The 25,369-nt window shown below is 41.0% G+C and overlaps 1 protein-coding gene across 1 annotated transcript in view; it reads right to left on the minus strand.

Moving 5' to 3' along the window:
• The window catches only part of SORCS3 (sortilin related VPS10 domain containing receptor 3), a 414,417-nt gene extending 389,994 nt beyond the window's left edge, over positions 1 to 24,423 (minus strand). Inside the window, exons 1-2 of the mRNA XM_032595155.1 lie at positions 24,349 to 24,423; positions 23,794 to 23,861 (exon numbers count right to left, since the gene is read on the minus strand). Of these exons, the coding sequence (XP_032451046.1) occupies positions 23,794 to 23,861; positions 24,349 to 24,423 (143 nt within the window). The remainder of the gene's footprint in view (positions 1 to 23,793; positions 23,862 to 24,348) is intronic.
• Positions 24,424 to 25,369: the final 946 nt, after the last annotated feature.

Below are 25,369 nucleotides of genomic sequence, written 5' to 3' on the forward strand. Positions count from 1 at the left end.
GTGGTTGCAATGACCCTAAGCCATCCCCCACTCCTATGGGTTCCTAGCACAGCAAAATCTTTTAAAGTTTGTTTAAATCTTAAGACTTTTATAACCATGTAACAATTCCTGACATCTCTGGGCAAGACAGCAAAGCCAGAAGGCCAGGCAATAACCCCACACACGTAGCATCCTGATCAACTCGTACTATACTCAGCACTTCCCTAAACATCATGCCATCAGGGTGTTTAGATTAGAGATAATATCAGAAACTCTCCATTCCTGGCACACAGTAGCCATTCAGTATATGCTAACAATTATAACTGCCCCCAAGCACATATTGCCCCCACTTACCCCCCATCTCTTGGCAATGTTCCTTTTGTCAACCCTGATAAGCAATCTGGCAAATGCCTCAAAACAGCCAGTGAATTTTGATAACTGTGGCATTCTGTGTGCGATTCTCAGTTATCAGCTGGCTGCCTTCCAACACAGGCTGTCACTCCAAAATATCCATTTATCCCATCCTACACCATCTGACAGTGACAGAGGACAAGCTACCGAGCAGAAAACACTGCCACTGCAAGGCTGGTGACGGGTGCAGGAGGGCTATCAAGAACCAAGTGGCCATAAGAGGCTGCCTGGCCTTTGGCAGCATCCACGGGACCCAAGTCTGCCGGAGCCGGGGAGGCCTTCTGCACACTCCCAATATCAAGACCAAAGACACTCAGGCAGCTCCTGCTCTTCCTCTGCCCAGAAATCACTTATGGAGCACACGCGACACCCCAATCACACAGCCAGGTGCTGGGGGAGATCTCGAGAGGCCGTACATGTGTGGTAAGACCACATAGCCGAGGAGTGTGTGGAAAAACAGATTCTAAGGGACTCCAAAGAAAGAAAAGAGAGGGTGTTCAAGACCGTCCCTGGGAGAAAGAAGAACATAAATCCCAAAAGTGAATAGGAGGGAAGAGGAGGGAATTCCAGAATGGGAAGTGGCATAAGGAGAGGTGGGGGAGTCGGAAAGGGAGGCACCGGCCTAGACACAACAAATCCATGGAAGCATTTGCTCTGCTGGAACTTCCTCATTTCCACGTGCGGAGTAGGTACTAAAGTGCAAAGTGATAGGGTAGAGGCCACCCCAGAAACGACTGACAGCTCCTAGCTGAGAAATTCCAGGTGGTGAAGGAGTCAGGAGTCGGCTCATCTGAGGGTAACAGCCCCAAATCCACCTGTGTGAACTTCAGCACACTACTCGTTACACTGAAACTCAGCTTCCCCATCCTCAAAAAGGAAAAGTACAGTAGTTCCTACATCCTAAGGTTTGGGGGAGGATTTTCTGAGATAATAGAGCACAAAACAAGCAGGTGTTTCCTCTAATGAATGTCACAGCTTATTCAACAATTTTAGCACCCATTCCCCACCTAAGGGACAGATTTGCAGCCGCGTAAAAATGCACGAAAAAGTGGGAGCCCTTCAATCCTAACAAATACAAGAAGAAATGTGATTTTAAATAAAGATCAGCAGATGTGATTATTTACAAATTGTGAAACTCCGGCTTTATGGAAACGAAAACTAAGATAACAGGAAAAAATAGAATGGGGGAATGTTGGCATCAGATTCCACATTTTCAGTTTATATATTATATTAAAAAACCATGTACAGAATGATAAGGAAAAGAAGTCACCAGTAGATAACCATGCAAAATGTGTGGAAAGAAAATGTGCTGTGGAGCTACAAGTAGATAACAAACAAGAAAAAAAAAATGCTCCATTCACAATAATACAGAATCAGTAATAAAAATTTACATGAAAGTTCAATAATAATAAATCTTTAAAACATTCATTACATGATGGAACACCCCTGCTTAAAGCCTTTTAATTGTCCCCCATATGCCCCAAGTAAAACCTAAACTATTTAAAATGGTTAAGACACCACAGGGCATGCCCCCTGCCATCACCGCACATCTTACAGACCACTCACCACACATGTTGGCTTACTCTGGCTCCTTGGAAACGCAAACCCCCCTCCTCCCGCCCCCCACCACAGTATCTTTGCACAGACTTGCCTGGAACTTGCCTCTGCAAAGGAACTTGCCTTTGCACAGACTCCCCTCTCTCTTTCCTAACCCCTCAGCTCTTGATTAATTCTGCCTCATCTTTCACCCCCAGTGTGAGGGGGTAAATTGCATCCCATCCCCTCAAAATTTATATCTTGAAGTCCTCACTCCAGGACCTCACAGTATGACCTGTTTTAGAAACAAGGTTTTGCAGGAGCACCTGCGTGGCTCAGTTGGTTAAACGTCTGACTTTGTCTCAGGTCGTGATCTCATGGTTCATGAGTTTGAGCCTCAAGTTGGGCTCTGTGCTGACAGCTCAGAGCCTGGAGCCTGCTTCAGATTCTGTGTCTCCCTCTCTCCTGTTCTGTCTCTCTCTCTCTCTCAAAAATAAATAAACATTAAAAAATTAAAAAAAAAAAAAAAGAAACAAGGTTTTGCAGAGGTAATTAGTTAAGATGAAGTCCCAATGGAGTAGAGCGGGCCCCTAATTCAATACAACTGGGGGCCTTATAAAACGGGTAAATTAGAACACAGCCACACACACAGGAGAACATCATGTGAACATGAAGGCAGAGGATGCCAAGGATTGCCAGCAAACCAGCAGGAGTTAGGAGAGAGGCGTGGACCAGATCCTTTCGCACAGCAAGAAGGACCCACCCCACTGGCACCCTGGTCTTGGACCTTCAGCTTCCAGAGCAGTGAGGCAATACATTCCTGTGGCCAAAGCCCCGTAGTTTGTGGTACTTGGTGACAGCAGCCCCAGGAAACTCATGCATCCAGGAAAGCGCTCCCTGATCCTTCCCCTCAATACATTCCTGCAGCCTCAGTGTCTTGGGGACACTGTGTTTTCCTTGGACCACCTCACAGATTACTTGACATCTGCCTCCACACTGGAGGGAAGCATTAAGGTGCAGGCAGTTTGCTCACTTTCTTGCAATCCCTGTGACATCGAGCAGGTGGGAGCGCTCCATGAGCATGTGCTGGTTATGTCTGGGGAACGTGGGAATCAGCCCTGGCAGGCACAAGCCCTCACTGGAGCCTTGAGGGATTATTAGGACAAGAGGCAGAGCGGTCTTGAACTGAGGCAAATACAGACAGAGCGCATGCTTACTGTGAGCCAGCACCGTTCCAAACACTTTACCATCATGAACTCATGGTGTCCTCTCAGCTGCCCAGTGGGTATGTTATCACTCTTCCTTTAGAGATGAAAAAGTGGGGCCCAGAGACGTGCCTGGAGCTCAGAGCCGGGAACTGGCAGAGCTGGGATCTGAACCCAGCCAGGAGGTGCCAGAGTCCGTGTTTTTTAACCTTTCTGTGTGGTGACTCTCAGGAGTGTGCAGGTAAGCAGGTACAGGTAACAGGTAAGACAGGTAGAACAGGTAAGCTATGTTCAACAAGTCCTTTATGGCTTATTAAGAGAAGTTCAGGGCTATTCCAAACCTTTATAGAAGGAAGAGACTAGACCCTCCCCATCCCCTCCTCTGCCAATTCCATAAAAGACAGTGCCTTGGGTCTAATCCAGGAGGAATTTTCTCCGTGTCTCCTTCCTTCACATGAGACTTGCACTAGGTGAGTCGTAAACCTAGGCTATCGAGAACCCCCAAAACAACTTCCAACCTTGGTCAGGTCTAAATTAATGACTATCCACAGTGAGGTTAAGTGCACTGGCTCTAGAATCTGAGGGCCTGGATCCAAATCCCTGCATATCCACTTCCCAAGAGAGCACGGCCTGGGGGAAAGTTACTTGAACTCCCTGACTCTCGGGTTCCTCAGCTGCAAAATGGGAATGACAGCAGTATTTACCTAGCTGGTTTATTAGAAGGCTAGCTTAAACATATGGGAAGCACTCGAGTCAGTGCCTGGAACATAATTAGTGCTCAGTAAGTGTGAGCAGCTGTTATTATTGATGTGGTTATTACTGTTTTCATTTTACCAGTTCAGATGAGCCTGGATATGTTCAGTTAGCAGGAGACATGCATGTTCTTTGTGGCATCTAGGGATACATCATTTTCACGGATCTTACTACCGAAGTCTTATTCCAATGATCTTACAATAACTCTAGGCACACAGATTACCCTAAAGCATGGAAACACACGTGTGAGCTATGAGCAGCCCACACACGTACACGCATGCACTCTGCAGTGTGTTAACTTCTCTTTCAATTTCAAGGTTTTCTTTCCCCAGCATAAGACTTTCAGAAAAGCAACTTTCTCATCACCCATTTGACAATATATACTACAGCCTCAAAAATTCTCCTCCAGAAATCTCTCCTAAGGAAATAATACAAAATGCAGATGAAAATAAAGATTTATGTATCTAGATATTCATTACAACATTTTTAAAATAGTGGGAAACTGTTAAAACAATCTGAATCTCCAAAAATAGATGAATATAGTTAAGCAAATTACAGAACAGCAATACAATACACTATTATGCAAACATTAAAATTATGTTTGCAAAACATTTTGAGTCACACAAAAAATGCTTACTCAAATGTTATACAAAAATAAGAAACAAAACTGTTGACACAAGAGGATCTCAATTATGCAAAAATGGATAGGTAAAACATGAATAAGTATACATATCCTGAAACAATGGTTATGAGCAGGATTATAGATGGTGACTATTTTTTTATAGTACTCTTCATTTTTCAAGTTTTGGAAAATTATCTTTACTAGTGAAATTATGGTATAAAAATTTAAATATGCAAAAATGAGAAGTAAAATAGAAGCTTAGGAAACTCATTGTTACTTCCTTATTGGCCAGAGGCAATCTTGTGTAACATTTCAATTCTCAAATCTTAGGGAATCCAGGCAGATGAGTTTAAAGAGAATGCCAATATAAGGTATCAAAGTATCAAAGGAAATCAGAATTAGGTGCAATTCTAAATTCTACACAGGCTGCCTTGTTACTCCCCCCCCTCCCCTATCCCCACAGCGAGCACATGTTGAGGAGCGAAATGGAATAATCTTATGAAGTCAGGCCACCTTCTTTATCCTCTGCCCCACGCTTTCAGAATACTGAAGTCTGACCTTAGTCTGAGTTCAGGAAGCCAGAGAAACATGCCATGTCCCTGATGGCCCCTCACCAGGTCCAACGCATAAGCCAGTCACCACACATTAACCCCAAAGGTACAGAATCCATGTTTATACATCTGAAAGGTGGGGAGCAAATTTCTGGTGGTCTCCCTCAAGCAAGGGGGCTTCGAGCTTAGGCTTCCTGACTTCCTCATTCCTGACCTATTGAACAGACTACTCAGATCTCTAGAGGATCTACAAGGGTAGGAAGATAAACACACAAGCAAACACATACATACATTTATGAATTCATAAATAAAGAGAAAAAAATACAAATATCCAACCATATCAATCCTGATCCTTCCAGACTACAACTTTTTCCACACTAAATCACCCTTTCTAAAGCACAGCTATCATTTATAGCTGCTGTTCACAAACCTGTGCTCTTTCCTCTCTATCCCACAGAAAAGGTTCCAAACTGCTCAATCAGGCCCCAAAGTCTTCCCCAATGTGACTTTCACTTCCTGTCCCACCTCTTCCTCAGTCACTTTCCCTGCCCTGAACCAATATTTCAACTCCCCAGTCTCGTGAACATTCTCCAAACCTGTCCTCGTCATTTTCTACCCCTTGATTTTCATCTGTTTTTTTATCTAGCATGCCCGTCACCTCACATTACCCATCAAAGTCCTTCTCTCCCTTCAAGACCCACCTCATGTCTCCTCTCCACATTAAGCTTCCCCTGATCTCCCAAAGCTGGAATTAGCATCTTCTTTTCTCAGGCCTCTGTTTTAAACTTCTATTATATTTCCTTCTAACAATAAATAATATGAAAGGTTTGTATTCTCTATCTCTACCTTTCTCTGTCTCTCTCGACTAGGGATTTCTAAGAGAGAAGATCTCTTTTACATCTTTGCATGGTCCACAGTGCTTAGCACAGATACTGCACATAGCTAAGTCTTATTAAATGAACTGACCTAATGCACGGTCATAGAAGAGCCAAATCTCCTGGACTTAGAGCTCTCACTGGGGAACTTCACTCTATCCCATAATATATTTATTCCATGATTCACAAAAGGCACCTAGCAGAGCAGAGTCCACGATGAGCATTCACAAACACTAAATGAGTTGATCAAGGTCACAGGATACGAGACCAACAGACAAAACATAAATGCATTTCTGTTTCTGTTCACTAATACCCATGTGGAAACTGACATCAAAACCACAATACCTTTTATAATCACTCCAAAGAAAATAAAATACTTAAGTACACACTTGAACGTAACATATATAGGTGAAAATGCTTAAATGCTGATAAAAACAGAAACTTAAATAAATGAAGAGGTATACCATGTTCAGGTATTAAAAGATTCAACGTACAAAAGCCGTCATAAATATGAAAGTATAAATCTCACTGGCAAAAGTAAATATATACAAAATAATTCAAGACTGTAACAGTGGTGTATGAATCACTTTTAACCCTAGTATAAAAGGTAAAAGATAATAGTATTTTGTTAATGCATAAATAATATGTAAAAAAGGTAAACTCTGGCATCAGTGACCTAACATGTTGCGGGAAGAAAGTAAAAGTGTGGAGTTTTTGTATATAATTTAAGTTAAGCTGTTATGAGCTTAAAATAGGCTATTATAACTTTAAAAAGTTTTTTAAAGAATTTTTTTAATGTTTATTTTTGACAGAAAGAGAGAAAGAGAGAGAGAGAGAGAGAGTGGGAGACACAGAATCTGATTCAGGCTCCAGGCTCTGAGCTGTCAGCACAGAGCCCGACATGGGGCTCGAACCCACGAACCATGAGATCATGACCTGAGCTGAAGTTGGACACTCAACTGACTGAGACACCCAGGTGCCCCATCAAAAAAAAGTTTTATGCAAGCCTCATAGTAACCACAAAGAAAAAAACCTTGGGTAAATACAAAAAATAAATAAATAAAGGAATCAAAGTATATCACTACATATAATCATCAGGAAGACAGAGAGAGAGGATGAAAAAGGACTACAAAACAGAAAACATTAACAAAATGGCAATAGTAAGTCCTTACTTATCAATAGTTACTTTAAATTTAAATGTTTTAAACTCACCAATTAAAATATAAAGAGTAGCTGAATGCATTTTTTTCCAAAAAAGATCTAATTATATGCGGCCTAGGAGAGACTGCCTTCACATTTAAGAACACTAAATGTGGAGGATGGAAAATGATATTCCATATACATGGTAGCCAAAACAGAGCAGAGGGGTGCCTATACTTATGGCAATCAAAACTGTCACAAGAAAAAAAGAATGTCATTACATAATTTTAGATGGGTTAATTCAATAGGAAGATACAGAAATTATAAATATATATGCATCCAACATTAGAGCACTTAAATATATGAAGCAAACACTGACATAACTGAAGGAATAAATAGACAAGAACCCAATACTAGGAAGAACCTTCAATATCCCAGTTTCAATAGTTGATAGATCATCCAGAAAGAAAATCAATAAAGAAACTGACTTGAACAACACTACAGACCAAGTAAACCTAACGGACATAGATGGAACATTCCATCCAACAGCAGCACCCAGAACATTCTCCAGAACAAATCATAGGCTAGGTCACAAAACAAGGATTAACAAGTGTAAGAAGATTTAACTTATTCCAAGTATCTTTTCTGACCACAGTGGAATTAAATTAGCAATCAGTAACAAAAGGAAAAGTAAAAATAAAAAAATCACAAATACATGGAAATTAAATATACGCTCTTAATCAATGGGTCAAAACAAAAAGGCAAATTAGAAAATATCTTGAGACAAGCCAAAACAGAACATACCAAAACTTCTGGAGTGAAGCAAAAGCAGCAGTGAGAGAGAAGTTTATAGCCATAAGCACATGGATTAAAAAAGATCATCTTAAAAAAATTAACATTACACCCCAAGGAACTAGGAAAAGAAAAAGAAACTAAGCCCAAAGTTGGCAGAAGGAAGAAAATAATAAAGTTAAGAGCAGAAATCAATAAAATAGAAACTAAAAAATAATTAAATAACTGACAAAACTAAGAGTTGGTTTTTTGAAGATATAAAAAACCAAAAGGTCTTCAGTTAGACTAAGAAACAAAGAAAAGGCTCAAATATATAAATTCTAAAATAGAAGAGGAACCATTACAGATGTCACAGAAATAAAAAAAAGATTATAAGAGACCATTATGAACAACTGCATGCCAAGACACTGGAAAAACTAGAAGGAATGGATAAATGCCTAAAACATATGACATACCAAGACTGAACCCCCCTCCCCAATAGAAAATTTGAACAGACCAATAACAAACAGAGAGACTGAAATAATCAGAAAACTCCCAACAACAACAAAAAAAAGCCCAGAACCAGATGGCTTCATAGGTGAGCCCTACCAAACATTTAAAGAATCAAAACTAATCCTTCTTGAACTTTTCCAAAAAACAGAAAAAGAAGAAATTCTTCCAAACTCATTTTCTGAAGCCAGCATCACTCTGATACCAAACCCAGGCAGAGATACCACAAGAAAAGAAAACTACAGGCCAATATCTCTGATGAACATATATGCAAAAATCACCAACAAGATATGAACAAAAACCTAATTTACAACACATTTAAAGGATCCTATACCATAACCAAGTGGGATTTATCCCTGGCATGCAAGGAAGGTTCAATATATGCAAATCAATCAATGTGGTACACCACATTAACAGAATAAAAGATAAAAATTGCATGATCATCCCAAGAAGTGCAGAAAAAGCATCTGATAAAATTCAATATCCTTTCACACCCACCAAAAAAGTTTCAACAACTTAGTCATAGAAGGAACTTAGTCATCACAATAGAGGCCATGTATGAAAAATCCATAGCTAATCTCTCACTCAATGGGAAAAAAACCACGCTCACCACTGCTATTCAACATGGCACCAGAAGACCTAGCCAGAACAATTAAGGGAGGAATAAGGAATAAAAGGTAATCAAATCCAAGGAAAAAGTAAAATTATCTGTTTGCAGACAACATGCTATTATTATATGTGTATGTGTGTGTGTGTGTGTGTGTGTGTGTGTGTGTATGAACCCTAAAGACTCAAGAAAAAAAAACATTAGAACTGATACACAAATTCAACAAAGTTGAAGGATACAAAGTCAACATACAAAAATGAGTTGTATTTCTCTCTTCTTTGTTGAGATAAAATGGACATATAACATCTTCCTGGTGTGCAAAATGGTGATTTGATATTGTACATACTGTGAAATGATCACCATAATAAGTCTAGTAAATATCCATCATCACTACACATAGTTATAAACTGTGTTTCTTGTGATGACAACTTTTAAGATGTATACTCTTAGTAACTTTCAAATATGCAGTACAGTATTATTAACTACAGTCATCATGCTGTACATTATGTCCCCAGTTCCTATTAATTTTATAACTACCAGACTGTATCTTTGAACACCTTCACCCATTCTGCGCACCCCCTTCCACCCCAACCTCTGGCAACCACCAATCTGTTTTCTACATCTGTGAATTTGCTTTCTTTGTTTGTTATTAAACTCCACATATAAGAAGGCTCCTATGGCATTTGTCTTTCTCTGTCTCTTACTTCACTTAGCATAATGCTCTCAAGGTGCATCCACACACTAACAATGAACTATCCACAAAGGAAATTAACAAAATCTCATTTATAATAACATCAAAATGAATACTTAGGAATAAACTTGGCCAAAGAGGTAAAACACCCATACACTGAAAACTATAAAACATTGATGAAAGAAATGAAAGCAAATACCAATAAATGGAAAGACAGATGTGTTGAGATTAGACAAATTATTATTATTAAAATGTCATACTACTCAAAGTGATCTATAGATTCAATGTAATCTCTATCAAAGTCCCAATGAAATTTTACACAGAAATAGAAAAAAATAATCCTAAAATTATTCATGTGAAATCACAAAAGACCCAAAATAGCCAAAGCAATTTTGAGAAAAAAAAAATAGCTGGGGGCATCACACTTCCTAATTTCAAAATATATTACAAAGCCAAAGTATTCAAAACAATATAGCATTGGCATAAAAATTGACCTCCAGAGACCAGAAATAGATCAACTCATACATGGTCAACTAATCTTCAACAAAAATGCCAAAATACAGAATGAACAAAGAAAAGGCTTTTTAAGAAACAGTATATGGGAAATTTGGTAACTACCCCTAAAAGAATGAAACTAGACCCTTATCTTAGACCATACATGAAAATCAACTCAAAATGAATTGAAGACTTAAGCATATGACCTAACACCATAGAACTGCTAAAAAAAATTGCTAGAAGAAAAAAATAGGTGAAAAGTTTCTTGCCATTGGCTTTGGCAATGATTTATTGCATATGTCACCAAAAGCACAGGCAACAAAAGCAAAACTAAGCAAGTAGGATTACATCAAACTAAAAAGCTTCTGCACAGCAAAGGTAACCATCAACAAAATGAAAAGGCAACCTACGGAATGAGAGATAATACTTGCAAATCATATAACATTGTGATAAATGGTTAATATTCAAAACATATAAAGAATCCCTATAACTCAATACCAAAAAAAAAATAGCCCAATTAAAATATGAACTAAAAACTGAATAGACATTTAGATATTTCTCCAAAGAAAACATACAAAATGGCCAACAGGTATATGAATAGGTGCTCAACATCACTAATTATCAGGGAAATGCGAATCAAAACCACAATGAGATATCACTTCCTACCTATTAGTATGTAGATTAACAAAGAAACAAGAGATAATACACGCTGGTCATTATGTGGTGGGACCGGAACCCCCACACACTGTTGGTGGGTATGTAAACTAGTACGGCCACTATGGAAAACAATATGGCAGTTTTACTATCATATGCTCCAACAATACCACTTCTGAGTGTATATCCATTTGAATTTAAATATGAATCTGAAAGGGATATCTGTACTCTTATGTCCATTGCATCATTTTTCACAAGAGCCAAGACATGGAAGCAACATAAATGTCCACTGATGGATGAATCAATAAAGAAAATGTAGTATACGCATACAATGGAACATTAAGTCTTAAAAAAAGAAGGACATCCTGCCATTTGCAACAACATAAATGATACTGGAGGACATTACGCTAAGTGAAATAAGCCAGACACAGAAGTACAAATACATGATACTGCTTGAATAAGGAATCTAAAATAATCAAATTCATAGAAGCAGAGAATGTAATGGTGGTGGCCAGGGGCTGGAAGAAGAAATGGGGAGGCATTAATCAAATGGTACAAAGTTCTAAATTATACAAGATAATCATGTCTTAGACATCTGCCATATAGCATAAAGCTATAGTTAACAATACTGTATTGCAGACTTAAAAATGTGTTAATATGGTAAGAACTTGTGTTAAGAGTTCTTATCACAAAAAATAATAATGAATAAAGAAGGCAGCAGGAAACTTTACAGGTGATGGATATGTTTATGACAGAGGTTGTGGTGACAGCTTCACTTACCTCCAAATTCACCAAGTTTTATATATATATATATATATATATATATACACACATACATACATATATATTAAATATGTACAGCTTCTTGTATTTCAATAATATCTCTAAAGTGTATCTTTAAGTGGGCAAAAGACATGAACAGACATTTCACCAAAGACAATATACAGATGCTAAGTAGGCACATGAAAAGATGTTCAACATCATCAGCTATCAAGGATGCAAATTCAAACCACAATGAGATATTACTGCCTCCCTCTTACCATGGCTAAAATTAAAAGTAGTGAAAAAGCCTTGCTGACAAGGCTATAAAAAACTGGATCATTCAGACATTGTTGGTAGGAATATAAAATGGAACAGCGACTCTGAAAAGGTTTGTCAGTTTCTTCTAAAACTAAACACACAACTACGACATGACTCAGAAATCACACTCCTAAGCAGTTGTCCCAGAGGAATGAAAACTTATCTCTGCACAAAGACCTGTACTCATATGTTCATAACAGCATTATCTGCAACAACAAAAAACTGGGAAATAGCCAAATGTCCTTCAACGGGTAAAAAGTTAAGCCACCTGCGGTACATGCATACGTGGAATACTCCTCAACAATAAGTACAAACTATTGATACACAGCAATCTGGGTGAGTCTCCAGGGAATTACACTAAGTGAAAATGGTAACCCCCAAAGGTTACATACTGTATGATTCCATTTCTTTAACCATTTTGAAAGAAAACATTTTATAAACGGAGAATAGATCAGAGGTTGCCGAGGTTTAGTGATGAAGGGTCTGGGGAAAGAGAGGTAGATGTGATTATAAAAGGGGAACACGAGAGATTCTTGTAATGCAACTGTTCAGTATCTTCACTGCAGTGGTGGATAGACAAATCTACACACACACACACACAAATGAGAACAACAAATTTGTGTAAGATTGATGATTGTATCAATGTCAATGCACTGTTGTGATATTATAGTTCGATAAAATATTACCATTAGATAATGCCTCTAAACCAGGGAACAGTTTACGTTCCTTCCGATTAAGAAAAATATGAAAACAAAATGTCAACAAGAAGAGTAGAATCACTTTTAGTCGAACAAGGCATGATGTCCAGCGTATATTGTGATTATAATTTTATTCATAAAATTCTCACATGTCTATGTGAACATTTTTCCGAGATAAAACAAGTTTGTTTGTTTTTTTTTCTGTAATAGTGAATGGGATATTTTGTTTAAATAACATTTCTTAGTTGGTTTTGCTGCTGTACAGAAATAAAACTGTGCTTCTGTTTTGGTGGTGTAACAGCAAAAAAAAAAAAAAAAAAAAAAAAAAAAAATATTACCATTAGAGAGACTGGGTAGAGAGTACACAAGCTCAATCTGTATCATTTCTTAAAGCTGTATGTGTATCTTCATTTGTCTCACAAAAATTTCAATTGAAAGTGTGTATGATCACAAATGTCACACTCATCCCATAGAACACTCTGTACTCAACAACCATAAACGGAATGAGTGAGAATTTGCAGATGATTACGAGCATTTTACCTGCTGCATCTCTGGGTGAGGTGGTGGGAAGGAGGTATGCCAAAAATTGAGAATTTTTGGCAACATGTCTAATTAATCCCAATGCCATCATTTATGGAGACTATTGGGACTATGGTACGTTGTCTAAAGTTCAGGAGAACAGATATGGCAATGCAGCATCCAAAACTGAGAAGGTGCTCACTAACTAGACCCCGAACTGAAAATTATTTGGGGAGGCAGTATGACAAAGTCAGACAAGCATGTATTTTTGTTTTACAGGGGTGAGGTCAAACTTAATCTCCATTACTTGCTGATTATAAAAACCTCAGATTCATCTCTACCAAAATGGAATAAAATCCTTGCAAGGTTGTTATAAGTGGTATCTTTACAAGTAAAGCTCCTAGACATTCCCTAACACATTCTAAATTAGTCTTTTAAATTAATAGTACAAGTGAAGGGATGCTCTTTAAAATGTAGTGTATTTTAAGTCTCCTTTATATTAGAATACCTCAGAAAACATTTGATACCCTTGAAGGTTATTGGTCTAGTATTCCCAAAACTCTTCCCTAGTTTTTTTTTTCTAGTGGTCCCAGTCTCCCTATGCACAGGAATGAATAAGAAAGCCAGCCTAGACTGGGAATTTCTCACCCCCAAACATAAAGTCTTGCCTGCTTGACTCAAGGGGGCCTTCCAATTCTCTATTGGGAATTTAAATCACGGAGAAGGTTGTTGTCATATTATGGCAGCTCACTAGAGAGTAGAACCATGACATTCAGATGCTGTGGTCCCTGGAGATGCAGAGAATAGAGTCATGACATACCATGGTCCCGAGAGAGGCCTAGGATTTTGGTCCTTGCTGGAGTCTTCCTGTTACCTGTTCCTCCAAACGCTGAGTGATCCCAGTATCCTTCCAACAAATCCTACATCTCGCCTAAATTAGTGATTACTTCTATTGCTTGCAACCAAGTATTATGAATAGAAAGCCTTCCAAAATCACCTGGAAACTATTTCCCATTTGTTGGCCCTTCCAAACCCCCAGGGAACCTGGATTCCCAGCTGCCAACTCAGCCTCACAGGGTTCATCTCAAGCACAACTCCACAGATAGCAGCACCTTGTAACCATTCTCTTGTGGTACCACTCTCTAAAATCAATGTTAATTGCCAATTAAACAAGTTTGATGCTGACAGAATGTGAGCTAATTAGTAAGTGCCAGAGCTCATTCCAATTATTAACCTTTATGGTTGTCATTTATAAAGATGAGGGCATGAATGACTGTGCTTCTCATTGTGAACCAGACATAAGGATAATAGATACAAGGGAAAGGTGCTATGCTAAGGGGGAATTCCCCACAACAAGTTTTTATGCACTTTTCAGAAGTAAAGATGGCCATGACCTCTCTTAGGTCGACAGTTATATCAGAATCAACAGGGGAGCTCTTTAAACACTATAAACAACTTGGGGAGCCTGGGTGGTTCAGTCGGTTAAGCATCTGACTCTTGGTTTCAGTTCACGTCATGATCTCACAGTTTGTGGGTTCAAGCCCTGCATCTGGCTCTGTGTTGACAGTGCAAAGCCTGCTTGGGATTCTCTCTCTCTGCCCCTCCTCCACTCTCATTTTTTTCTTCCTCTCTCTCAAAATAAATAAACTTAAAACTATAAACAACTAGATCTTCACCCCCAGAAACTGGCTCAATAGGTTTGGAATGAGGCCCAGGAGACTGGCTTGTCTTATATTTCCCAGGTGATTTTCATGATCCACCAGAATTGAAAATCACTTAGACAAACATCCAAGAAACCCATTCCTAGTCCCCAGTGCAACCCCATGGCTATAGATCTCTTATGAAATATGAATGGTGGCTGAGCTAGAAAGGCCAGGAAAGAGTGATTACTAATGTAACAGCAAGAGCAGGGGGCTACTGAGAATGGAGAGACCTAGATTTGGGTCCCAGATCTGAATCAGTGAGCACCAACCCATTCGGGACCTTAGTTCATCCATCCGTAAAATGGAATGTTCAATGCACAGGCTTCACATTCCTCCCAGAAACAGGAGACGTGCCAGGCATTCATGTGGGCAGTGACTACAAATAGTATACCAGTTTAAGAGATAAGTACCACTGAAAGGGGGAGCTTTTAAAGATAAACCCTATCTACGTATTGCATTTTAAGACTTAACTTTAGCTCTAATTTGGGTACAAAGCATTTAGGCAGGAAGGTGTGAAATGCCTCCTTTGTAAGTTCAGCAATTCTTGAAAAGAAACCTCACAGACATGTGAAGGAGAAAACAGAACATGTCTTTTTACCAGTTTATTGCTTCCCAAATAATATCGAGGGCAGTGGTCTTTGTGGGGAAGCTGCCAAAGGCCTCCTAAAGACATTTACGGTGGACGTCCAATAAAGTAATTGACCACCAAATGATGAGAAAGTAACCATGAAAGCTTGACTACCTTATCTTTATAGGCGTTGTATATACATAAGCAGAAATAGGGTTGGTAAAAATCCACTCTCCTATAAACTTGGTAATAGATAGGCTCTATGTGAGTTGAAAATTTTCCTCTTTTTTTTTTCCCTTGGGTTTTAAACCAAATTCCAAGGATCCACCTATCATAGTGTTACACACGTGGACATCTGGCAGGGAAATAAATTATGGCTTACCTTAGAGAGTAGGGAAATGCATCCAGTTATAAATGTTATTTTAGAAGGGACTGTCTGATCCTGTTTACTTATTAACTTCATTAGAAAGCTAATGAATCTCCTGCTGGGAAAATGAGAGGGAGCACAGGCTGGGGAAAGGGATGGGCAGAATTTCACACCCCTTCTCCAAATGGTGAGGTTATTTATGATTGCAATAAAATGGCACTGCATTTGGATGAAAGCGAAAACAACATAAAATAACAATCAACAGACATGATCCATACAAAAGTGTTACATTCTCTCAGCCACTGGACAAAAATCAAGATTTATACATGTCTGCGTCCTGCCTCATGGAAGACAAAAAGACTAGGCCATAAAAAGAACCCCTCTTTCCCATAATAAATAGGAAAACAACAAATCTGCAATCCAGACCCCATTCTCCAGTATTCTCATTTCTCTATTCTCTAACAAAGTAAGATATTTGAGGGCTCAATATTTAGGGCAAACCCCTTTCTCATTCTGTTTTTTGGAACAAAGACTTTCACAAGTTGAGTGATGCTCCCTTCGTTTAATGAATTTAAATTAAGTAGTTTGGAGAGGTGTTCTAGCTAATACCTGCCAACTGGCCACTATCCATCAGTGAGCGGCATGGCATGTCAGCAGGGTTGTGTATGTGTTGTTAACAATACCTGATTTTTTAAGGAAGGTGGCTATGCTCGGGAGTGAGGGCGTTATCCGTTGCGCATCATTAATCCCACTGTGTGGGCTTCTTGTTTGATTTCCCAAGATGGAAGAATCTGTGGACTTGGGAGTTGAAAGAGACTTGAGAGATCATTTCACCTCATACCTTTGTTTATGAGGAAGCAGAAGGATGGCAAGAGTAATCCATTTTCCTGGTAACTGAGATGGGCCAGAACCAGGCTTTCTCCTAGATCACTGGTTCCTGGTCCTACATGATGTTAAGAGGCCACTAGGGCACTTCGAAAATTGTACATCCGGAGTAATCCTCAGCCTTACTAAATTGGAATCTCTTGGGTAGGACCCAGGAATTTAGATTTTTAGCACATTCCACAAGAAATTGTGAGGATATGCCAAATTTGAAAAACATGCATGATCTCACTCTGACTTCCATGTTAAGTACTTGGACAGTAACAAACCTCTTCAATGTGCTTAGATTCCCTTATGGTTGCATTAAAAAGAAAATAACCAGTAACAGATGAGTAAACTCAACACTATGTTAGGGGAACTTAAATCAGATTGTGGTTTGTATCCTTTACTCCAAATCATTATCAGCATCTGGTGTAGAAAAACCAAGTAATATATTCACCTTGCGCTTTTGCTAAGCACAGATTAGTATGCAAAGAGGAAGACTCCACAGTGTTCTCTCAAAAGAAGTGTATCATGTCCAGGCCTTACATGCTTAGGATTCTAGATGTGCTCTGCACCCTGCCCTCCTAAAGTTACCAGCACAACTGTCATGTGGAACCAGGTGGAAGCTGCTGAGCTAGGCAGATGTGGACCTATCAACAGATGTTACTGTTTATATTAAGTAATGACTAGATTACAGGCATTTTGCATTACATGTACCATCTCAGTGACTTCTCACAAAGCTCTCACAAGACAGGTCTTACTGTCATCCCATTATATTGGTACGTAAATGAGGCTGAGAGAAATTAAAACATTGCTCAAGGTGGTATAACTAATAAGCAGTAGAGCTGGGATTCACATCCAGGCAGTCTGAATCCAGGACCGACTCCTTATCCACTACTCATATTCAATCCCACCAATTACCCGGTGTTTCCGAGAACCATGGGAACCAATGGTACAGGAGAGAGGCTTTCCTATTAAGAGTTTCACACCCTAACAGAGAAATAAATGTTTTATATTAAACAGCAAAACAAAAAATAGGTGCCATATTGATCACTTCTCTAAGTCCTTCCTAGAATTATTTTGCATCCTTTATAGAATGAGATGGGTGGTAATAAAAATATAAGTATTTCTATAGCAGGGCAACTTCTTGCAGAATGCACTGTATTTTGTATATACATATTATTCGTGCATATGCCTGATGTTGGTTCCTAGTACATTAATCTTACCTCTCAACAAAACGAAACATTCCTCGAGGATAACAAGCATGACATAATTATCCTGCATCCCCCAGCAATGAGCACAGGGCTGCTTATATAATTGATGCTCAATTAATATCTGTTCAATTGAATGCTCTGTGACCCATTCAGGAGCTTTCACCAGATTTATTACTACTGAAAGCAAATAGAAAGAGGCCCCAGTTCTAGGGAGAGGATTTCACAGCCTGTATCATCAGCCCAGCCTTCGGGACTTCACATATGAAGAGCCTAGCGAATAGGACGGGAAGTTTTTAATTAACAGCCTAACAAAAAAATGTCATTCCAATCTGCAGTTTTGTTTCCATTAATTCACTCAGATTCAGCAGCAATTCCACTAAGGAATTGGGGTGAGCAGCTGCAGAGGGAGGGAAACACATAAATAAATCATGAGTGTCATTAAAATTTGTAAACTAATAACTTCTGGGAAGTCTTAGCAATTATTATCAGGGTTTTCTTGGCAAACAAAAAATTAATAAATCCAAAGGTCTCCATTTTCTATTAAAAAAAATACAGCATCCCCCAGAAAGGTCACTGACAGAACAATTAGGGGAGGAAATAAATGGTCCAGCCAACAGCTTGCAAACCGGATGAAAAGTCACTGGATTCCCCAGTGGCAGGAGGATGAGACAACTCAATACAAGGAAAGCGACAGGCCAAGGCAAGGCTGATGCTGCAACCGATTTGGGGCCACTGGTACTTCAGTTCAGCTCTCCAAGCCCTTCTTTTTTTTTTTTTTTTTTTTTTTAATTTTTTTTTTTTTCAACGTTTATTTATTTTTGGGACAGAGAGAGACAGAGCATGAACAGGGGAGGGGCAGAGAGAGAGGGAGACACAGAATCAGAAACAGGCTCCAGGCTCCGAGCCATCAGCCCAGAGCCTGACGCGGGGCTCGAACTCACGGACCGCGAGATCGTGACCTGGCTGAAGTCGGACGCTTAACCGACTGCGCCACCCAGGCACCCCTCCAAGCCCTTCTTTAGTGCAGCCCAAGTGCTATGCGTTATAGATCCAGAAACATGAAAGGCACATGGTCCCTGCTCTTGGGAAGCTCACAGGCTGGAAACAAATCACAACACAGTGTAAGTGGTGCCAGTGGTGAGCAGAACAGGGGCACCCCACTCGGGGAGGAGGGGCAGGGAAGCTTCCCAGGAGGATGAGCCCAGGAGGTGGTATGCTCCACAAACACCTTATCCAGGAACTCCTCTCTCTGCTCTCTGGGCCCTAGGAAAAACGGCTGAGCAACCTGGTTGCTTTTCTAAGGGCACAACGTGTCTCACGCTGTTGTCAGGAAGCGGAGCCGGCACCAAGAAGCAGATCAATTACCAGATCCCATAGGATTACCAACCCTCCCTGAGCGTTTTCCACGGGTGGGCACTGTATACCAGGCACTATGCTAGGCAGTTCACACATTGTATTTCATGTGAAACATCATAACCACACTATGAGGTGGGCACCCGTATAATCCTCATTGTACAGTAAGGAAATGGAGGCACAGAGAGGTGAAGAAACTTGTTCAAAGTCATTCCGTGGCCAAGTGGAGGAGTGTGGACTTGAACCCAGGCCACCAGTCTCTGAACTTCTATTCTTAATTACATCGATGAGCAGGAAACAGATCAACTAATGCTCAGCCTTTAGATCTGAACTTATCTCTCCTTTTTTGGGTCAGGCTTCTATCAAATCTAACAGTACTGGGGGCCAGCATCACTCTTGACTGATGGGCAACCTCCAGATTTGACACATTATGGACTGAAAACACCCCGAAAGTGAAGCCCTGGGTCTTTTAAAAAAATATCAGTCCCCAACCTCCTTAAGTCTATAAGCATGAATTCTCTATGGAAAATGTCCATTGACTAAAGGATACAAACAGATGGTTGTGCTAATAACCAGTTATTAATATACAGCCATCCTTGCATTGGTAGAGAAAAAATTTGACCCTCCCCCCAGGAAAACAGCACGGAGGAGTTTCAGAAAGAATGTCGTGAGGGCTTAAGATACCCCTACCCTATTGAATGCTTTCAACAGTCTTTTGTCTATTTAGAAGTAGATGGCCTCTGAATTATTAATCCGGGGAGGCGAATAATTATATCCCACTGTAACCCGGCAGGGAGTGTCATCTTGTCATGACAGCTGCTGCTCCAGGCTCCTCTGCTGTACAGAAAATTGAAGAAGAATCCCCTAAATTCAATTTCAACTTGGTTAAGCATGTTGGGCCAAATCACAAAACTGAAAGGGTGCGTGTTTAATTTAGTTTCTTTTTCTCTGCACACTGTGTTAGTAAGGAAGGTCACAGTGCTCTAGGCTCTACCTGCAAAATACATCATCATTATCGGGACAGAAAAGAGGATGGGAGACACAGATCTCTAGGGGATGAGCAGGAAAGACAATGCAAGGTTTGAAGAAATGCTGTGAGGCCCCAGCACATTGGAAAATTCCCCCCGAAGGATAGAAACAGCCCCTTTTCTCTCTCTAGCTCTATGCAGGGGTTGCTAAGCAGGGCTTTATCAGACCCATGAACCCTTGGAAACAGAGCACAAAAACACATTCATATATAACAATTATCCAGAGGGAAAGCCTACAATATCCACCAGCATTCCAAATCCTTATAAGGTCACACCACATGAATCTGTTATCTGCAAACCATGCTTAGTGTAACACTCTTTGGTTTGGCCCCTTCTGTGAACATGAAGAGACCCACCCAAACGTTCCCTCCCTAGTCCAAGACCAGCTGCTCTCTCTTCCTATTGCTTGGCTCCCTTTTCTCCTGCAGCTCAGGCTTACCTGCCCTTTTCCCTTGTAGTAAGGATGTTTTTCCACTTCTCACTTGCCAAGTCACATCCCACCCATCAGTCCAACCCCCAGCTCATAGAATCCTGTCTACAGAAGAACATCCTCTTGTTGCTAGAAACCGATACTTCAATTCCCTCTAATCAGCACAAGGAACAACCATCTAAATCACTCTTCTCCCCTCCCTAACCCCCTGAAGATCTCTGCTAATTCATCCATATCACAGAATATATCCCCTTGGTGCCCTATAATTTCCATCACATGGACCCCGACATCATTGGATCCTTATAAACAAAGTCAATAATGGGATGAACACTATACAAACACAGAGGGTTATAATAATCAATCATTACAATTAAGTGAACACTTTCTACGTGTGAGCCACTCTTAAGGGTTTTTACATTTATTATTTCATTTAGTCCTTGCAAATCATCCACTAATTCATTGAGCAAACATTTATTAAGTATCTCCTATGTGCCAGATACTGTCCTAGGTGCAGAGAGTATAGCCCTGAATTAAAATGGAAAAAAAGTCTCTCTCTACAAGCTTAGATGTTAGCGGTTATAGGCAGACAATAAATCATTCAATAAGTAAAATATTTAGCATGCCAGATGGGGGTAAGTACTAAGGAGGAAAATGCAAGTTGAGTGATGGAATGTGAAGTCCTGGAAAAAGGCCTCCCTGATTAGAGGAACTGAGAGGGTAAGGAACAGAGGCACTGCCCGCCCCCCTTGGAGAGGAGCAGAAAAAGGCGGCGGGGGTAAGGGCCGTGGAGGGGACAAGGTGATGTGTCTCAGGGAAGGCAAGAACAATGTGGTTGCAGCAAAGGGGTTTCTGTACTATCTCCAACTTACATCCAGGGAAAGAGAGATGCGCTGAATGGTGACCACCCAGAAAAATATGTTCAACATCCTTACCCCCAAAACCTGTCACGGAGCTTGTTTGACAAAAAAAGGATCTTTCCAGATGCATTTAAGGATCTCAAGATGAGATCGTGCTGGATTATCCTGGGGCCTAACTCCAATGGCAACCTTCCTTAAAAGGGACAGGAGAGGAGTGGGCCAAGGAGATGATGTAGGCAGAGAAGGAGGACCATAGCCTTAGCTACAAGGAATGCCAGCAGCCACCAAGGCTGGAAGGATTCTCTCTAGAGCCTTCAGAGGGAGTGCGGCCCTACAGACACCTTGATTTCAGACTTCCACATTCCAGAACTGAGAGAGAGTACATTTCCGCAGCTTTAGACCAGGCAGTTAGTGGTACGGTGTCACAGCAGCCCCAGAAAACTGATACAAAGAGGTTAAAAAGTTACAGAGCTCTTTGGGCGGGTGAGGTGGGATCTGAATCCTGGCCAGTGCACATCAGGGTGCCCTTAGGCTGCCTATGGTCTCTGGTACACACCAGTGAATATACTGGCTCTTATGACCACAGGCCACACACTTCATTACTTAAGGGCCTCTAGCAGTAAGCATGGCCTGGGCCTGGGCATGGGCCCCTGGCTGTGCCTGGCCCACCCCTAGACCTAGCCAAACCTTTCTTGAAATATGGGCTGCCAGGTAGAGCTTCTCCCATTGTAAGGGCAGGATCTTCTGGCTTGTTTTTATTATTTGCCCTCCGAAGGCAGTGCGCGAGTCAGGGCTTCAGGTATCACCATAGTATCACTACGATTGGGCCTGAGAGGAAGTTTTCTGAGGCTCTACTTCCCCGGGAGTCCTGTGTAAGTGGAAATAGGCATGCTCTCATCTATTAGAGAAACAGTGCTTTCTTATATCTCTGCCAATTTTCATTGAGCAGCAAAGTTAGGTTGTGGACATCCTGGGCGAATGGAGGCAGGCCTGAGTGGATATGAGCAATTAACCCCTAAATATTTAATAGATGCTGTGACTGTTCCCCCTTCCTGGGAAACAAACTCTGGCCAGTCCTCTGCAAACAAACAGGTCGGATGAAGAAGAAGCAAGGCACACAGATATTCATGCCCCAGACCACTTCTGCTCCAAGACCCCAGGAAACCCTCAGGACAGAGGTCTGGGATGATGACGCAGCCCAGTGAAGAGCCTTTTGTGACAGTGCCCCCTCCCCAGTGTTTACAAATGACAAAGCAAACGGGACAGACAACACAGCCTTCCCAGAGCCTAAGCCCTAAGTGCTGACTCAGAGCGACTGATGGAATTTGCTGTTGCCCTGTCACTGCCCACAGTGTGCACATGTGCTGTGTAGAGCCTGGCGCCAAAGCGCCCGGTGCAGAGAAAGTCCTCAGGCCTCTGCTTCAGTCAAGCTCTCCCTGATCTAACCACCCGCATCCTTCTCTCTGTCCCATGACCCGCATCCCCTCAGAGCGGACTTATCCAGCAGGCACAATGGGCACAGTGCCCAGGGCTTACCATACTTTTAAGGATCCACAAACATGTTTCATTTCTTTTAAAGTCCAAACAAAAAATGAACTTTGAGGCTGAAAAAAGTTTCCATATACTATATTAACACACTTATCTCTATGCCATTGCAGCCATAAAATACATATTTCGATATATATTAAAATATATGTATTACCAATATACATTTTAACGCATATTAAATTTATTAAATATATAGTAAATGTTTATTAAATATATAGACATTAATATACAGTAAGCATTTATAAATATGTATAGTGAATATACTAAAATATATGTATCAAGAAGCCCATGAAGGTCCCCATCTGGACCTGATCCCCACGTGTATCTATTCCCACAAGGACAGGTAACAACCACAGCATGTCACAGATGCACAGGGCCGGAAATGGTCCTTGGGCCAAGACTCACACCCAAGGCAAGACTCTCCCCTCAGCAGACTCCCTGACCCACGGCTCTTCTCATTCCGGGCATGCTCCCCTGATCTCTCTAACCAGACGTGTGTCCCTCAAGCAGAACAAGACAGCGCAGGAACGCAGAAGCAACAATGGTGCCAAGCAGACAGGGCTGTGACAGGCCCCCAGAGAGATAAGCAGAGTGCTACGGGAGTTCACAGGTGGGGCTGTCCATTCCACCTGGGGGGCTAAGGGGCTCTTCCACGAGGAGGATTGCTTCCTGCCTCTTCCAAAACGTGCCCCCCAGCCGCGTGGCTGGCATTCTTCAAGTGAGCCAAGCCACAGAAGCTTGTTAAGAACCTCTAATCCACTTACCTCCAGAGTGAGCTCTCAGTCACGCTCCCCAGGTTGAAGTCGTACAGCTTCGTCAGGATAAGTATAACCTGTGATGGGGATGGGGAGGAGGGCAGAGAAGAGGAACAAAAGGGGAGGAAAAAAAAGCAAGCTTACTTTAGTTTGTGTAACAACATACAGTGCATCTCAAATCACCCAGAGGAGGGTTTAGTATTTATCCGTTGAGTGGAGGGGTATTATAGGATCAAGCAAGGGAAAACAATTATTAATTTAATGCATTCCTGTAACTGGTAGCATTTATTTTAATCCTGATGATGCTTTGCATTTGAAGTAAAACATGCCAACAGGAATTAACTGGGTATCGACAGTGGTTTCTCTACATCTGTCCTCCTTCAAGGTGAGGTGCTGCCCGGCTGGCTCTGATCACTCGTACAGCCACCCAGGGATCAGACGATGGGCTTGCTTTTGATCTGGAGATGACTCTGACTTACAGACTTGGACCCAATGGTAAGAAGCAACCGAGCCTAATTCTCTCCATCTACAGACGGGTTCAAAGAGATTCTGTGTTTCCATTACTAGCGCCTCAGCAGTCACATCTACTTGAATGGCAGGCACGCCCAGTCCCCAACATCCCCTGATGCCATCTGCCATCTACCATTTGGCATCTGTCCTCATCATGGAGTAAGAAGCAGGTCATTAGACTCCACTGGACCCCGGGACCACTTCCCTGACATCAGCTGAAATTCAGAAACCCAAAAGGAAGCTGTACATGAAAGAGAGCTGGAGCTTTCTCTAAGAGAGTTAGCAGTTTCCTGAAATGGTCTTGGGCCGGTCTGGTCCTCGGCCCTTTAAATTTCTCCAGCTGGGGACCTGGATATCAGACGTTTCCCTGCCTGCCCACTGTGTGCCTGGACAGTGGCTTAGGCACAACTCCGAATCACAAGGATGCCAAGTGCATGCACCTGAATCGATTTTAATCAAAACACAGGTGCCTAATATACAGTGCCTGCCTGCACACGTGATAATCCAGTTACACATAATTGTGTTTATCTAAATTTAATGCACAACTCATTTCACTTTTTTCAGTTCCTTCCCATTCCACGATTTAACTTCCTCCAGTTCATTTGCACAACAGCCATTAAACTCTTTCCAAGATAATGAATTTCTGCTACCAAGATGGGACTTTCCCATTCTAGGTATCTATTTAAGATTAAAGAAAAATAATCAGCCATTATATTGAACATTTTTATGGCATCTCACTGACAACAGAACACTCACTTTGAGATTTACTAACATCCAACACCCCATGAGGTCTGTCCGCGCCATTTCCATTACTTTTATGTAAACTAAGAAAAAATTAGAGGCAAGGATGTGACCCATTATAGGTCAGAGAGAGTCCATGGCAAAGTTGGTTTGGGATGTTCAACTTCTCTGCAGGGCCACAATGGAAGGGCTCTTCCCAAGCGTGCATTCTTTGATGGAGAGTGGTGAATGGGCAAGAAACAGCCAAGCCAAGAAAAATATCAATGGCATGGCTATTTGCACAACAGTAAAAGCTACCAAGCTACCTGTCTTATTGACATAGCACAACAGTAAG

Source organism: Lynx canadensis, chromosome D2 (genome assembly GCF_007474595.2).
Source record: "Lynx canadensis isolate LIC74 chromosome D2, mLynCan4.pri.v2, whole genome shotgun sequence".
In the NCBI taxonomy this organism is placed as follows: Eukaryota; Metazoa; Chordata; class Mammalia; order Carnivora; family Felidae; genus Lynx; species Lynx canadensis.